This window comes from Cyphomyrmex costatus, unplaced genomic scaffold (genome assembly GCF_001594065.2).
Source record: "Cyphomyrmex costatus isolate MS0001 unplaced genomic scaffold, Ccosl1.0 scaffold917, whole genome shotgun sequence".
NCBI lineage: Eukaryota > Metazoa > Arthropoda > Insecta > Hymenoptera > Formicidae > Cyphomyrmex > Cyphomyrmex costatus.
In genome coordinates, this window is record NW_017280503.1 from 12,420 (window position 1) to 26,787 (window position 14,368).

The 14,368-nt window shown below is 41.5% G+C and overlaps 2 protein-coding genes across 2 annotated transcripts; both read left to right on the plus strand.

The window, feature by feature from the left end:
• Window positions 1-6,562: 6,562 nt before the first annotated feature.
• Window positions 6,563-7,801, plus strand: LOC108781865 (uncharacterized). The gene has a single exon (XM_018549980.1). It carries the CDS (start codon window positions 6,563-6,565, stop codon window positions 7,799-7,801), a length of 1,239 nt encoding a protein of 412 aa, XP_018405482.1.
• A 791-nt stretch (window positions 7,802-8,592) lies between these two features.
• On the plus strand, window positions 8,593-9,579 carry LOC108781866 (matrix metalloproteinase-14-like). Its single transcript, XM_018549981.1, has one exon. It carries the CDS (start codon window positions 8,593-8,595, stop codon window positions 9,577-9,579), a length of 987 nt encoding a protein of 328 aa, XP_018405483.1.
• Window positions 9,580-14,368: the final 4,789 nt, after the last annotated feature.

Genomic DNA, 14,368 nt, shown 5'->3' on the forward strand with positions numbered 1-14,368 from the left:
CCATTACGATCTTCCGTTCTGTCCTACAAAGGAATTACCTCCTGGAGGAAAATACGAAAAACTTCTAGCGACGCTGAACGCTAAAGAGCGTTACGTCATTCACTATCGTAATTTACAGCAATGCATTCGACACGGTTTGGTCGTCACGAAAATTCATCGGATATTACAATTTGCGCAATCGAGATGGCTACGAGGATACATAGAGGTAAATACACGATTTCGAATGATTTCGAATAACGATTTCGAACGTAATCTGTATAAATTGATGAACAATGCTGTATTCGGAAAAACAATGGAGAACGTGCGCGATTATAAAGACGTTCGACTTGTAACAGTATGGGACGGAAGATACGGTTTAGAAGCTATGATAGCGAAACCTAATTTTTGCAGTAGAAGTATCTTTTCTGAAAATCTAGTAGCCGTTGAGTTGCGTAAACTCGAGGTAACAATGAACAAACCGATATACGTTGGTATGTGTATTCTCGAAATATCCAAGATTCGTTTGTATGATTTCCATTACGAGCACATGGTGCCGTTGTATCGCGATAAATGCACGCTCATGTATACTGATACAGACAGTTTGATATACTTCTTGAAGTGTGTCAACGCGTACGAGGATATCAAGCGTAATATGACGAAATTCGACACGAGCGATTATCCTGAGGATAATGTATATGGTATTCCACGTCTTAATAATAAAATACCAGGTTTAATGAAAGATGAAAACAACGGTGCGGTAATGACTGAATTCATTGGACTTAGAGCGAAGATGTACGCATTGAGAGTTGTCGGTATGAGCGATGTAAAAAAGATAAAGGGTATTAAAAAAAACGTTGTTGCGAAAACAATATCGTTTGAGGATTATGTAAAATGTTTGCATGAAGCATACGAACAGTCGAGACGACAATCGCGAATACAATCGTCTTTGCATGAGGTTTTTACGATTTTTGGAACGAAAATTGCTCTAAGTCCGTATGATAACAAACGATACGTCTTACCTAATGCAATCGGTACTCTACCTTGGGGACATTATAAAATACCCAATTTCGCGGACGTACAATAAAATACCTTTATATTAACATAATCCATATATTAACATGCGTTAAAGTAACCTTATATTAACAAGCGGTGTATGTTGTTCGATTTTGTTTATTGTTAAATATTATGTGCTTTGGATACACTGTAATACCCTTAGATTAACATGCGTTCATATTACACGATTTGTGCTATTATTGGATACATTATAAACAATTAATCATGTACTTCTTATGTAATTATATTGTTCAATAAATATACTCTTTACAAAACATCAGCTTTATTTATCCATGAATTATGAGAGTTGTCCATTCCCAACCATTTCACGTATACTTCGTTGCCTCGTTTACGTAATACTTTCTCCACAAGATAGACGTTCGGATTGAACACTCGTTGCAGTTCGTATTCGTAAAAACCACCGACTATCGGCTCTCCTCGATAATCTTTCAGTAGATACGTTGCAGGATTCGTCCGTTGTACTTTGACGATATGGAAAATCTCAGTGGACCAATTTGGTGTGTATCCTTTTTCAAATATCGTTTTGAATTTACTAACACGTACTGGATCGCCTATCCTGAATTTCGTTGGAGGAGCAATTTTCACGTGACTGTACACCGTCGACAACAGACGTTTTGCAACGGGAAGTGTGACGTCTATCGGACGCATTCCAATGGTTCGATGTCTACTACGATTGTAATCTGACAATAAACGCGGCAATTCGTCGATCCATTTGTACGTGCCGTTCAACGTGAATACTTTCCACATATTATTTTTGAGAGTACGGTTGAATCGTTCCACTACCGACGCTTTCATTACCGAATATGTAGAATAGTGATGTACGTTGTGTTTCTGCAAAAGTGTCTGCACGGTGGCGTTGTAGAATTCTTTTCCTTGATCAGTCTGTAGATTCCGCGGATATCGTTTGTCTTCGCGAAATATTTTGGATAACGCCGCGGTTACGTCGCTTCCGCTCTTGGTCTTGAGGGGAAATGCCCACGCATATTTACTCAAAACATCGATAACAGTCAAAATGTAGTTAAAACCTTTATTCGATCGCGCATAAGGGCGCATCTCAACAACATCTGCCTGCCATAAATCGTCAAGACCGCGCACGATGACTCGTCGTCGCGGAAAATTTCTCCGCGCGGATGCGTGAAGCTCCTCCACGAGTCTCCGTTTCTCGACCCTCATCTTCGATCCATTTTGTCTTTTACGTTTACTACTACTATTGAAACGATTCAATTTATGATAAATCCAGACTCGCGAAGTTCATCGATTATCGATAGAATTTCGTTGTCGTGAGCGTTATTGCCAGCACTACGGGAGGCATCGAGCAACTGAAGACGGTCCACCAACTCATTCGGATCGTCCCAATGAACGTAATCGACTTTGTTGTCCGTTACTCTCATAGTCGTCGGCACACCCGCACCCAAACTCATAGTTCTGTGCGCAGAAACGAGTGGACCGATAATATACTTGTACTTGTGTCCCTTGTTACTTTTGACAGGCATTTCAGCGTTATGACGACGTCTGTGAGCATTAGTTGTCAACAGTATACTCTTGTATGTTTGCTTATCGTTCTCGGTGTAGATGTCGTCGTCGGGAAGTCTCTTGAAAATTAACTCGTACAGACCTCGTGTACCCTTATATCTGTTTCCATCGATTATTATGGTATCGTCTGTATCCACATCGAATTTTTTATCACCCAACATTGTACCGTTCTCATCGAAATAAACACCGTACACGTTATCGATTTCATTTCTCTTGTCACCACTCAGAAGTGCATTGATATATATGTGTCCTAATGGTCCTAGCTGACTGTTCAATCTATCGCGACCTTGAGGTGTCCTTAAAACTTCTCTAACAGACGTTTCGAGAGATGGATCAGCATCGTTGGAGGTTTCGAAAACGTCCTCATCCTGTACCGCTGGGAAATGAAATTGCGAATCTATCGACTGTGACGTAACGTTCGACGACTGTTCTTTTAACGGAGATCGATTTTGTTTACTTTTTCTAGCAATTGCATCATCATTAACATCATTATCATCATTATCATCATTGTCGTTGTCACTGTGCTCACGTTTACCTTTCGGCGTTTTTACTTTCACGACATCTCCAATTTTCGACTGTTTGTCTCGTTCAGTGATATCGACAATTTGTCTCAACGGTTCTACGATCGGTTTGAATCTTTTCTCCAGGGCAATTTCGCTCTCCATTATGCCCGTTTTCAACGCTCTGTGTTTCTTACGAATCGACGCACGTGTTTTCGCGATCAGTTTTGCAGTTTTTTCGCGTTCGGCGATGTTATTCGTTTCGTCCATATCGTCGCGCTGTCACGATAAACACTGTACGACTTACAGAATCGCGAAATCGTCGAAGCCACGTCTATACCTGCCATTCTGTAACGCGCTGTCCTTGTCTATAACCACGAAACCATATTTGCGTTGCCAACATAGATGACACAGTGTGCAAAATTTCTCGTACGACATATCAGTATTCACGTGATCGTTGTAAATGTGTTTCAGATTGGTGCCATCTTGTTTGAATAGAATTAGCAAATTGGCATTGTCGCGTATGAGATGCTTTGGTATTTTCGCATATGTTTGACAGAGATAAAAACAATCGACACTCGCATGTCGACCCATGGCGAAGTATTCCCTGATAGTATTTTGCTTGTCGCAGACTACGTCGTCGAATACGAAAATCGAGTTTGGAAGCGCTTCGCTAGGTGGAATGACGTCACTATTATTAGAAAAAGCATAATAACCGATATCGTCGATCGATTTCAGCAGCTCTTCGAGATATCGATATTTAGGTTGAAACAAGGATTTCGAATAAACGTAAACGTTTTCGAAACGTAAACCATGTGGACTCTCTATCAGACTTAGCAACATATTCGTTTTACCACAATTGGAAGGTCCGCAAATGATGCAACGTATCGAACTAGGTAGTGCAGGACCGTGTCTGCAATTCTCTCTGACCATGTCACTCGACATCAGTCGTGTCTTCCGATCGAGATTCGATACTCCTATCGTTCGAGATTGTCGCACGAATCGCATGTGTCGCTCTTTTGACGCGCGTGCGCGAACTTAAATGCGACGGGGGAAAGACACGTGCTATTTATACCGCGAACAGACGAGCCTTTCGCACAGTCTATCATTTATTTTGACGAGTGATCATCTACGAAAAAAAAATGTTCATTCTGATAACGGACAAACGCGACATTCTCGCTTTTACAGCCGAACAACTGCAATACGTACCAAGGGTCATCCTTCTGCGCGATTTCGAAAATTATATCAAAGAATTGTGGGATCGATTGCCTGATCATATAAAAGCCGATACTGAGGTGAAACGTTGTCGTATGTGTTTCGAGCATTATAATCTTCCGAATCAAAAAACGCATATAGACGGTCCACCGCCTCTTATCAAGAATTGTCCCCAATGTCGCGTTGATATGCAAACAATCGCGTTGGAATGATACCTGCGCACGGCACGGGTTTACTGAACGCGACGATAAACGCGCTTCCGTTTGAATTACACATTCCTGGATACCAATTTTGCGGACCAGGTACACGTCTCGCGAAACGATTAGCTCGCGGCGATCGAGGCATCAATAAATTAGACGCGGCTTATCGCGAACACGATATCGCGTATTTGTAAAGCAAAGACCTCGCCAGTCGACACAGTGCTGATCGAGCTCTCGGCGAGAAAGCAAAACAGCGTATTACAGCAAGCGATTCGACGTTAGGTGAGAAAGCCGTCGCGACCGCCGTGTGGGCAGCCATGAAGGCGAAGACAAAATTGGGCATGGGTGTGAGAAAAAGAAAAAAGTCAAGGAGAACGAGGATTTTATCTGTAGCGAAACGCGGTGGTTTTCTGCCAATTTTACCGGTGTTGGGTGCGCTCGGATCTTTGATCGGTGGAGCAGCTACCGTGGCGAAAGCAGTGGGCGATCGAAAAGCCGCTCGACGACAACTCGAGGAATTGCAACGTCATAATCGCGCGATGGAGGGTCGAGGTCTGTACATTGCGCCACACAAACGTGGAGGTCGCTTGAGGAAAAAAACGAGGAGGATAAAAAAAAACATCATGGAAGAAAACGGTAGAGGATCTTAGATTACCGATCTTCGGCATCACGACGAACGATCAATTGCGTCGTTCGGCGTATCTTTTAAAATTGCCATTCTTCAGAGGTGTATTCATGCGCGATGCGATGCCCGCGAAACCACGTCGTAACGAGAGCGGTATCGTGAATCTCGACGATTCGACAGCCCCCGGTACACACTGGGTCGCTTACGCGAAGAGGGGAAACGAATCTGTCTACTTCGACGGTTTCGGTAATCTGAGACCACCGACAGAAGTGGAACGATATCTCGGAGGTAACATTGCATACAACAGGCGATCGTATCAGTCGTACGATCAAAGCATTTGCGGTCAGTTGTGTCTACGGTTTCTCTGGGAGATCGATTGGAAAAGGAAAAAAAGTCCTCGTGTGACAGATCGCGCTACAATCCGAACAGTTTAGCGGTGGCTTTCGCGCTACCATGTGGCTGATCATGTCATTGACTCTCTCACTAACGGGAAAAAACAGTGTCCTCGCGGCGAATTACTTCCCCGCTTTGGACTTGAGCGATAGCGAATACGAATTGGGTCTTACGAATTTCGAAACGTACAACACGATACCGAACGTCACCTCCTCGAATAATAAATTTCACTTCGACACCGACGACATTACGATCACGATTTCCGTAGGTTCGTACGAATTGAACGATATCGAAAAGTATCTGAGGACCGCTATAGTTCACAATACACTACCGAGTACTATCAACAATGACGAACTCGAAGAATTCGACGAGGTAGATCTAATATTCGAGGACGAAAGAACTATGGAACGAGCGAAATCTGTATTGATTCTTCGCGCGAACGAAAACACCATGAGAAGTGAGATCAAGTGTCAATATTTAATAGATTTTTCCAAAACGAACAGTATCGGTTCATTATTGGGCTTTTCGTCTCGTATGTTACGACCGAACAAGTGGCACGTATCGGACGAACCGGTTAAAATTATGAACGTGAATATAATTCGCGTTGAGTGTAACATTACCTCGGGTGCGTACAACAACGACCGACCGGTACACACGATACACGAATTCGCGGTGAACGTTCCTCCAGGATATAAACTATCCGTTACTCCGGCGCACGTCATTTACCTCCCGGTCATCGCACGAAACATTACCGATATAACGATACGTGTAGTGGATCAAAACGGACAGTTGATCGACTTTCGCGGCGAAGAGATATCGATTCGACTTCACGTACGACGTAAACACTAGAAAAAAAAACTATGTTCGAGAGTGAAAGATGCTCGTCCTGAACGATTCGTACGACGGAGTGAACGTATCGCAAACACCGACATTGTGGAAGCCATTCAAAAATCGATACGATCGAACGAAAAAACAAAGAAGAGGAGGTCGATTAAACGCGAGGAACGTCGCCTTTCTACGGTCACTCGGATTCGTCGTGAGAAATGAATCGTGACATCCTGAAGATCGGAGGTGCTCCGATCTTCGACGATCGCATCGTTAAAATAGAGACTCACACGTACAATCCGTACGCTAACACTACATTCGGATACAGCGATGAAATACGAATACCGATTCAACATCAGGATCTCTACACGTTACCGTGCGAAAGTGTACTCTACATCGAGGGAAAATTCGTCAAAAAACAGAAGGAAGGAAGTACCAACCAAACACCGAAACTGACGAATAACTGCGTCGCATTCATGTTCGACGAGATTCGTTACGAATTAGACGGAGTTGAAATTGACAGAAACAGAAACGTCGGTATTACAAGCACTATTAAAAATTACATTTCGTTGACAGCTGAAAGAAATAAAACGTTAGAGAATGCAGGATGGAAAATTGCACTTTCTCTAAACTTATTGCTCAATCGATCAATAACAACATCTGAAGAGTTTAACTTCTGTGTACCGCTCAACACACTTCTTGGATTTTGTGAGGACTACAAACGTATAGTGATAAACGCCCGACATGAACTCGTTCTGATACGTGCGCGTAACGACAACAATTGCGTTATCGCTAGCGACACCGAGGAATTTACACTCACATTATCAAAAGTGCAATGGAAGATGCCGCACGTGATACTGAACGACGTAAACAAATTATCACTCTTGCGAACGTTGGAAAACGGACGATATCTCAGCATGGGATTTCGATCTTGGGATTTGTACGAGTTTCCTCTACTTCAGAGCACGACGAAGCATTCGTGGGCTGTGAAGACAACGTCGCATTTGGAAAAACCACGATACGTGATCCTTTCGCTTCAAACTGGAAAGCGAAACGTACTCTCTCAGGATAGTACTCATTTCGACGCGTGCGCGCTCGCCAACGTGAAACTCTTTTTGAACTCCGATTTTTTTCCATACGATGATATGAATGTGGATTTCGAACGTAATAAAGTCGCAATACTATACGACATGTATGCAAAATTTGCGAACTCGTACTACGGCTACGAAAGAAACGAAGCTTTGTTATCACTCGCGCAATTTATTTCGTCCGCGCCACTCGTGGTGATCGATTGCTCTCGTCAAAACGAATCTGTAAAGAGCGCAACCGTGGACATTCGTATCGAATTCGAATGTAGAAAAAACATTCCACCGGACACCACGGCCTATTGCCTAATTATTCATGACAGAGTAATAGAGTACAATCCATTGACAAATGTCGTTCGTAAAATTATCTAACAATAAACATAACGATTAGAAGATATTATAGGTTAACTGTTTTAATGTATGCTTCACAAAAATAAAAATGTTGAAACGAACTGTACTACGTTTACTGACACTCATACCGATTCGTTTCCTATATCTATTTTCGACACACATACCACTCCTCTCCCCTCCACATACTCGGCAGAATGCGATTGACTGTCGAACCGTACACTTCCGCTGTGCACGTACGTCGCGATGTCTCTCGCTTACCTCGTGGCTTTCGTTTCCGTAACGATATGCGCGTCGACGCCGACGGCTGAAAATCTCGTAAACACAGAAGTGACAGAATATTTGCAGAGGTACGGTTATCTAAAAGAGGCAAATGTAACTACTCACACGTCGATCGAGGATGAAAAAATTAAAGAGGCTATCGCATTATTTCAAGAATACTATCAAATACAAGGTAACGGTATATTGAACGATAATACGTTAGATCAAATGTGAAAACCTCGATGTGGACTTCCGGATATGCCACACCAGGAACACAATACGAATATAGTAAAATGGAAAAAAACGCATCTTACGTGGAACTTTCACTTAGCGGACGCGAATACATTGAAACTCGCGACATACGCATTCATAATATGGACGGCGAACACGTCTCTAACATTCGAACGTAAAACGTTAAATCCAGATATTTTGATATCATATCGCGGAGGAATTCACACATACATCGACACAGACGGGAGGAAACGATCTGTTCCGGTTTGTTCGACGGACCCGGTGGAGTGCTCGCACACGCGTTTCCACCTATGAACTACCCCATGCAAAGCACTGAGATACACGTAGATGTAGCGGAACCTTGGCTTATACAATTAAACGAAAGTATATCAGAAAACAAACTACATTTACTTTACACGTTAACGCACGAAATAGGACATTCATTAGGATTATCGCACAATCATCGCGCAGATTCTCTAATGTTTCCTTACGTCACCGATAGATCCGCTACACTCAGTATAGAGGACATTTTAGCTATTCAACGTCTATATGGAAAAAATCAAAATGAAGTACCGAGTACACGATCTCCACCGGTAACTACAGACACGCGTAAAACATCAACGCAAAATCTGTGCGATCTACCATACGTGGACAATGTACTGGTGTTGAAACATCACATATTCGTCACTTATCGAAAGAGCATATGGGTGATAGCCATCAATGGTAAAAGGTACAAGGGACCACTCGCGCTCAATGACTATCTTCGTTTTCTTCCGGCGAACGTTTCAATAAACGCCGTGTATCAACGGCCATCAGAAGAAATTGTGATGTTCGCGAATAATAAAATTTACATGGTAGATTATCCGAGTTTTCAATTGAAAAATGGTTGGCCGAAAACGTATTCCGACCTGAACTTTCCCGCAGAAATGCGCGTTAACGCAGCATTAGTCACCAACCGAGGACAAACGTACGTGATCTTCGATGGCGACAGCGTAGCGTTAATGAATGAATGCGACATGACTATTCGCGAATATCACTCGTTAAAAGCGATATTTCCGGGAATACCATCATCTCCGACTGCAGCCTACCGATATATCGACGGTTCTCTTCATTTCCTACAAAAACGTCAATATTACAAATTCAACGAGTTCACCCAAACAGTAACGAATGCCGATAATTTCGACATGAAAATACTCAACGTAAATTGTCCTACAGACGGACTGCTAAGACAATTGCAAGATCTTCTTAATCGACTGCTTCAATCAAATAATTTACTCGAATACACCACAGAGGATGCATTGGACGATTAGCACGATGTTTTAAGTAAAAAAAATATATTACTACATGGGTACGCAGACGATCAGTGCGAAAGAACGAATCGTTCTATTAACATCGTGAGAGAGAGAAAAACATGTACGCGATTTCAAACGACACCGACGACGACTCTCGACGTCTCCTCATCGAGCGTACGAATGACGCGAAGATCAGAAGAGTTTTCACCAATACGGCAGCAAAGCATTTCATCACGGAGCACGATGAAAAAAAGGAAAAACAGTATAACGAAACGAACAATATGCAGAAACAATATAACGAAAAAGTAGATACTAAAGACACGTAGGTATTTGTATTTTCTTTTTTAATCATTGTTTTTTCTGAACTAATTGTTTTCTTACGCACAGAACCACAGTACGCATATTGGAACGAAGATATCCTTTAACTGCTACCGGATACAAGTATCTAACCGTCGGCATCAACGTCAAATTGCCCTGCGAGATAACTGTAGTTCTTGGAGACAGTCACGGCAAAGAGATGTTCCTCTCACCGACCGTATGGAGCGAGCTCATCGAACATAAACGCGTCATATTGTCGCTTTTGCAACCCGAAAATACAAAAGGAAAACACGCACCATCGCCAATATACATCGGAGATTTGACATTGCATTTCGGTCGAATTAACAATATACCGATGTTGCGTCTTGATTCGACATCTTCACGAATGACCTTGTCAAACAGTACAGTTGTCAATTTATTCAATCTAGAATATTGCGTCAATCGTCTCATTTCCTCATTCGACAATGTATCTGACATCATAAACAAAAAGTACTCGCGTCTTCTCAATACCGCGGCTAATGTGAACGATTCTACGAACATACAAAAAACCATGTACGAAAATGAATACTTCGATCGCAACGACATAATCGATTGCGAACTAATCGCACTGATCTTCGGACCGAATTAAAACGCTTTAAGAATAAACATTATTTTGTATTATTAATTGTATTCTCTCATGTAGTAACAACACTCGAATAAATATATTGACAAATAAGAAAATCAATTTTACATTCAATCTGACTAAATTACACGACAAAAAAAAATTTTATTTTATTCAACGCGCGACCCTGAGGACTATGAGTAGATTGCAATCGCGCGTAGCGACCTTGAATAAATTAACGGTAAGCGCGTAGCGAACGACGAGGAAAACGGGAAAAAACTAACGCGCGTCTTCGAATAAATATATATATAGTGTATATATACACTAATATCAAACAATGTAAGGGCACAGTATATCAGTATATATATATTAGTCAACGCAACAATTTACTTTTTTATAAAATAACATGAAGAAACCTGTTGAAAAAAGCATACACGCAACGATCACGCCGCGCAACGGGAAAGAGTGAGAAAAAGAGAGAGCGCGTCGAGTGAGTCATCCGAGGCGCGACAGACAGATCGAGGTCGCGGCGAAAATACGACGAAAAAAAAAGAAAAAAAAGATCACGTCGCGCAACGGGAAAGAGTGAGAAAGAGAAAGAGAGCGCGTCGAGTGAGTCATCCGAGGCGCGACCTTGGAGATAGATCGAGGTCGCGGCGAAAAGACGACGAAAAAGAAAAAATACCGATCACGCCGCGCAACGGGAAAACAGTGAAGACGAGTGAGTCATTCGTAGAAATGAATTGTCTCCGGAGCGCGACCGTGAAGGCTATAGATATAGTAGATCGAGGAAAAAGAAAAAAAAATAAAGATGAGAATCGTCTCCGAGGCGTGCATCGCGTAACGGTAACAACAACAACAATTGACGATTAGTTTCGTCGTTTTTGAAAAGACCAACTGAACATTTCACCCAACACATCTTTTTTTTTCACTCTTTTATTTTTCATTTTATTTTTTTTTTTCCCCCAGCCGTAACAACGATACGACGCGCGACCGAAAAACGAAACGACGACGACGACGACGACGACGACGACGACGACGACGACGACGACGAGCGCACGATTCGCGCGTGATCGAGCTACGAGGAGGAATAACGACGATGACGAACGGACGACCGTCCGACCGACCGTCGCGCCGCTCGCGAGGATCTCGACGGCGCACGCGCGACCGCCGGCGCGAGCGCGGGAACGGACATAACCTGTAAAAGCGCGCGCGCGGCGGACATAACCTCACTTCGCCATGCGCTCGCCGCGGCGACGGCGCCCGCGACGTCGTCATGGTGACCGCGCCCGGGCGCCCCCACCAGCGAGGCGCGACCTTCGACACCATGACTGGAATAGCCAATGGCGTTGCTCCTTTTTTACTTTCACACGCAAACTCGCACGCACACAAACAAAAAAGGAGCAACGCCATTGGCTATACCAGCCGTGGTCAGTTTTAAACGGTTTAGTATATACCTAGGTCTACTACTGAGCGCTTACTCTACTGTTGAGTCCGCTGAACGCGCCGAATGTCTAAGGATTTTGCAAATTACCTTTATATATGTATAATGCTTCATTACAGATGACGAAAAAATTATAAGAAAAAGTTTGGTTGGGAACGACGAGTTAGTGGTATTAGAGGCACCAAATACCATTAATAAAGAAAATTTTTCAGGTAAGAAAAGCAAATATTGCATTCATTGAAAAATGGCTGTAATAAATGGGAGTCTAAATGCTACGAGGACTTTTCGACTCAGTTTAGAGTCCCCTCCTATTGACTAGTTCAGACTAGGCGCGATTAGAGTCCTAGATATCAGAGAAGCGCAACCGGCTTAAGTCAGTATCGCAAAATTACTAAGAAAAGTATTAAAAATGGCGTCGTTTGCAGACGAAATATGAAATCCACCAATCGTTTATTAGTCAGCCATTTTTAATACCACTGAATGAATGTCATGATTGGCTGACAGTCAGCTAATCAGGACGCGGAACATCGGTTGCGCTTCTCTGATATCTAGGACTCTAGGCGCGATGAGCGATGCGCGACGAGCGATAACCAATAAGAACTCTGCTTTACATCGTCGTATGAGCAAAAGCAAAGCTTTTATTGGATATCGCTCGTCGTTCATCACCCATCGCATCCAGTATGAATGAACTAGGCATAACTGTTTATTAAGGTTGATGCCGTAGCATCCAGACACCCTATATAATTATTTTTGCAGGTAATATTCAACGTTCAAAAAGGAAGCTCTCAATAACTTCTCATTCCGAACAATAATTTTAAAAAACGCGTATGTCATTTGACGAAGAGGAGCTTTTAATTCTAGAAGTTCAAAAACGAGAAGCACTATGGAATTTCCAGTTAGACGTTAAGCAAAGAAATGCGAAAGAAAAAAATAAACTATGGCAGGAAGTTTCCGATGCATTAAATGGTAAACATTTTATTTCTTATGAAACTTTATTCTTCTAATTTATTCTTCTATATTTTCCTAGATAAGCAATATTTTTTAAACAACGTTGTATATCATTGAAATGTTATTACATTTCTTTAGGTATAAATTAGTGCAGAAACGGCTAAAAGCAAATTTAAATCATTACACGATACATACTGGAAAATTATTCAATCCGAGCAAAAACCTAGTGGATCTGCAAGAGCAAATAGCACTAGACTATGGCAACATTATAATACTATGGAATTTATGCGTGATTCTTGTTTGGTCAAAACGTAAGTTTTGTTTTCGTACTTCTTAAATTAAAAAAAGGTTTTATAGATGTGTTTTCGTGGGTGTATCAGTTGCACACGAGCCAGTTGCGCACAAGCCAATCACAACGCTAGAAAAAGAAAATAAAAAAAAAATTCCCTACGCTGTAAGTTGCTGTGATAGGCAGTGGGCAATAGCTACAGTGTGCAAGTGAACCTCTCCCGTTTTCGTAATAGATTATATTCATGTTTAATTATTTAAGAATACATTTCAGAACATCATCAAATATTTCTACAAATAAAACAAGTGCATTCAAAGAATCGGATCAGTTGGCAGAAGGTACTAGGAATGTACGGTCAGGTATTTTACTTTAATTATATATATACATATAATATATATACAGGGTGTCATTAATCGAGTGGATCACCTATCAGGAGCAGGTAGAGTAGATCGAACTGAGTCGAAAAGTTTTATACCATTTTTCAGTTGACGCAATATTTAACGAGATATTAGACCTTAAATATAACCAAATAAGTGCGTTCGTCCGGCCCATGATAAAAATACAAGGGTATGCTCATGCGCATGACCAATCAGATTTCTGTTCTTGCTTACGTCACAACGAGTGGCAATTTTAAAAATACGAGCAGCATCATCAAAATGTTTAGAACATATCCTACCTATACAAACGAAAATGTCAAATTAACTAAAATTATTAATTAAATACGACAGTATATAATTTTTATAACAAGAATTGTACAACTTACCACTTTGAACATTTACACTGATTTACACTGAAATTTACTGATTTGTTGCATATATACGAAATAATAATGATTTAACATTATTATTCTAAACATCTAGTGTGCATGTGTTGTTAAATCATTATTACGTATATATGCGACAAAAGGATATATATTTCATGAATATTCACTTTGAACTAGCACCTTCAATGATATATCAGTTTGTTTTCTAACGTCGAAAGTGGCGGTTGCATTGCATTACCTTCAGAATTTAATGTACTTTTATTATTGTAATGTACTACACTGCGCTTGTCAACTATTTTGATACCACTCTTATTTAGGGCAACATTATTGTCGACAAGCTTTGCATTAGTCACATCCAAGATTATAGCACTGGCATCAAGAACTTTCAATGTACTCGGACCTAATGTCTTTATATTATTATCGTTTTATGGTATTTCCTCCTCC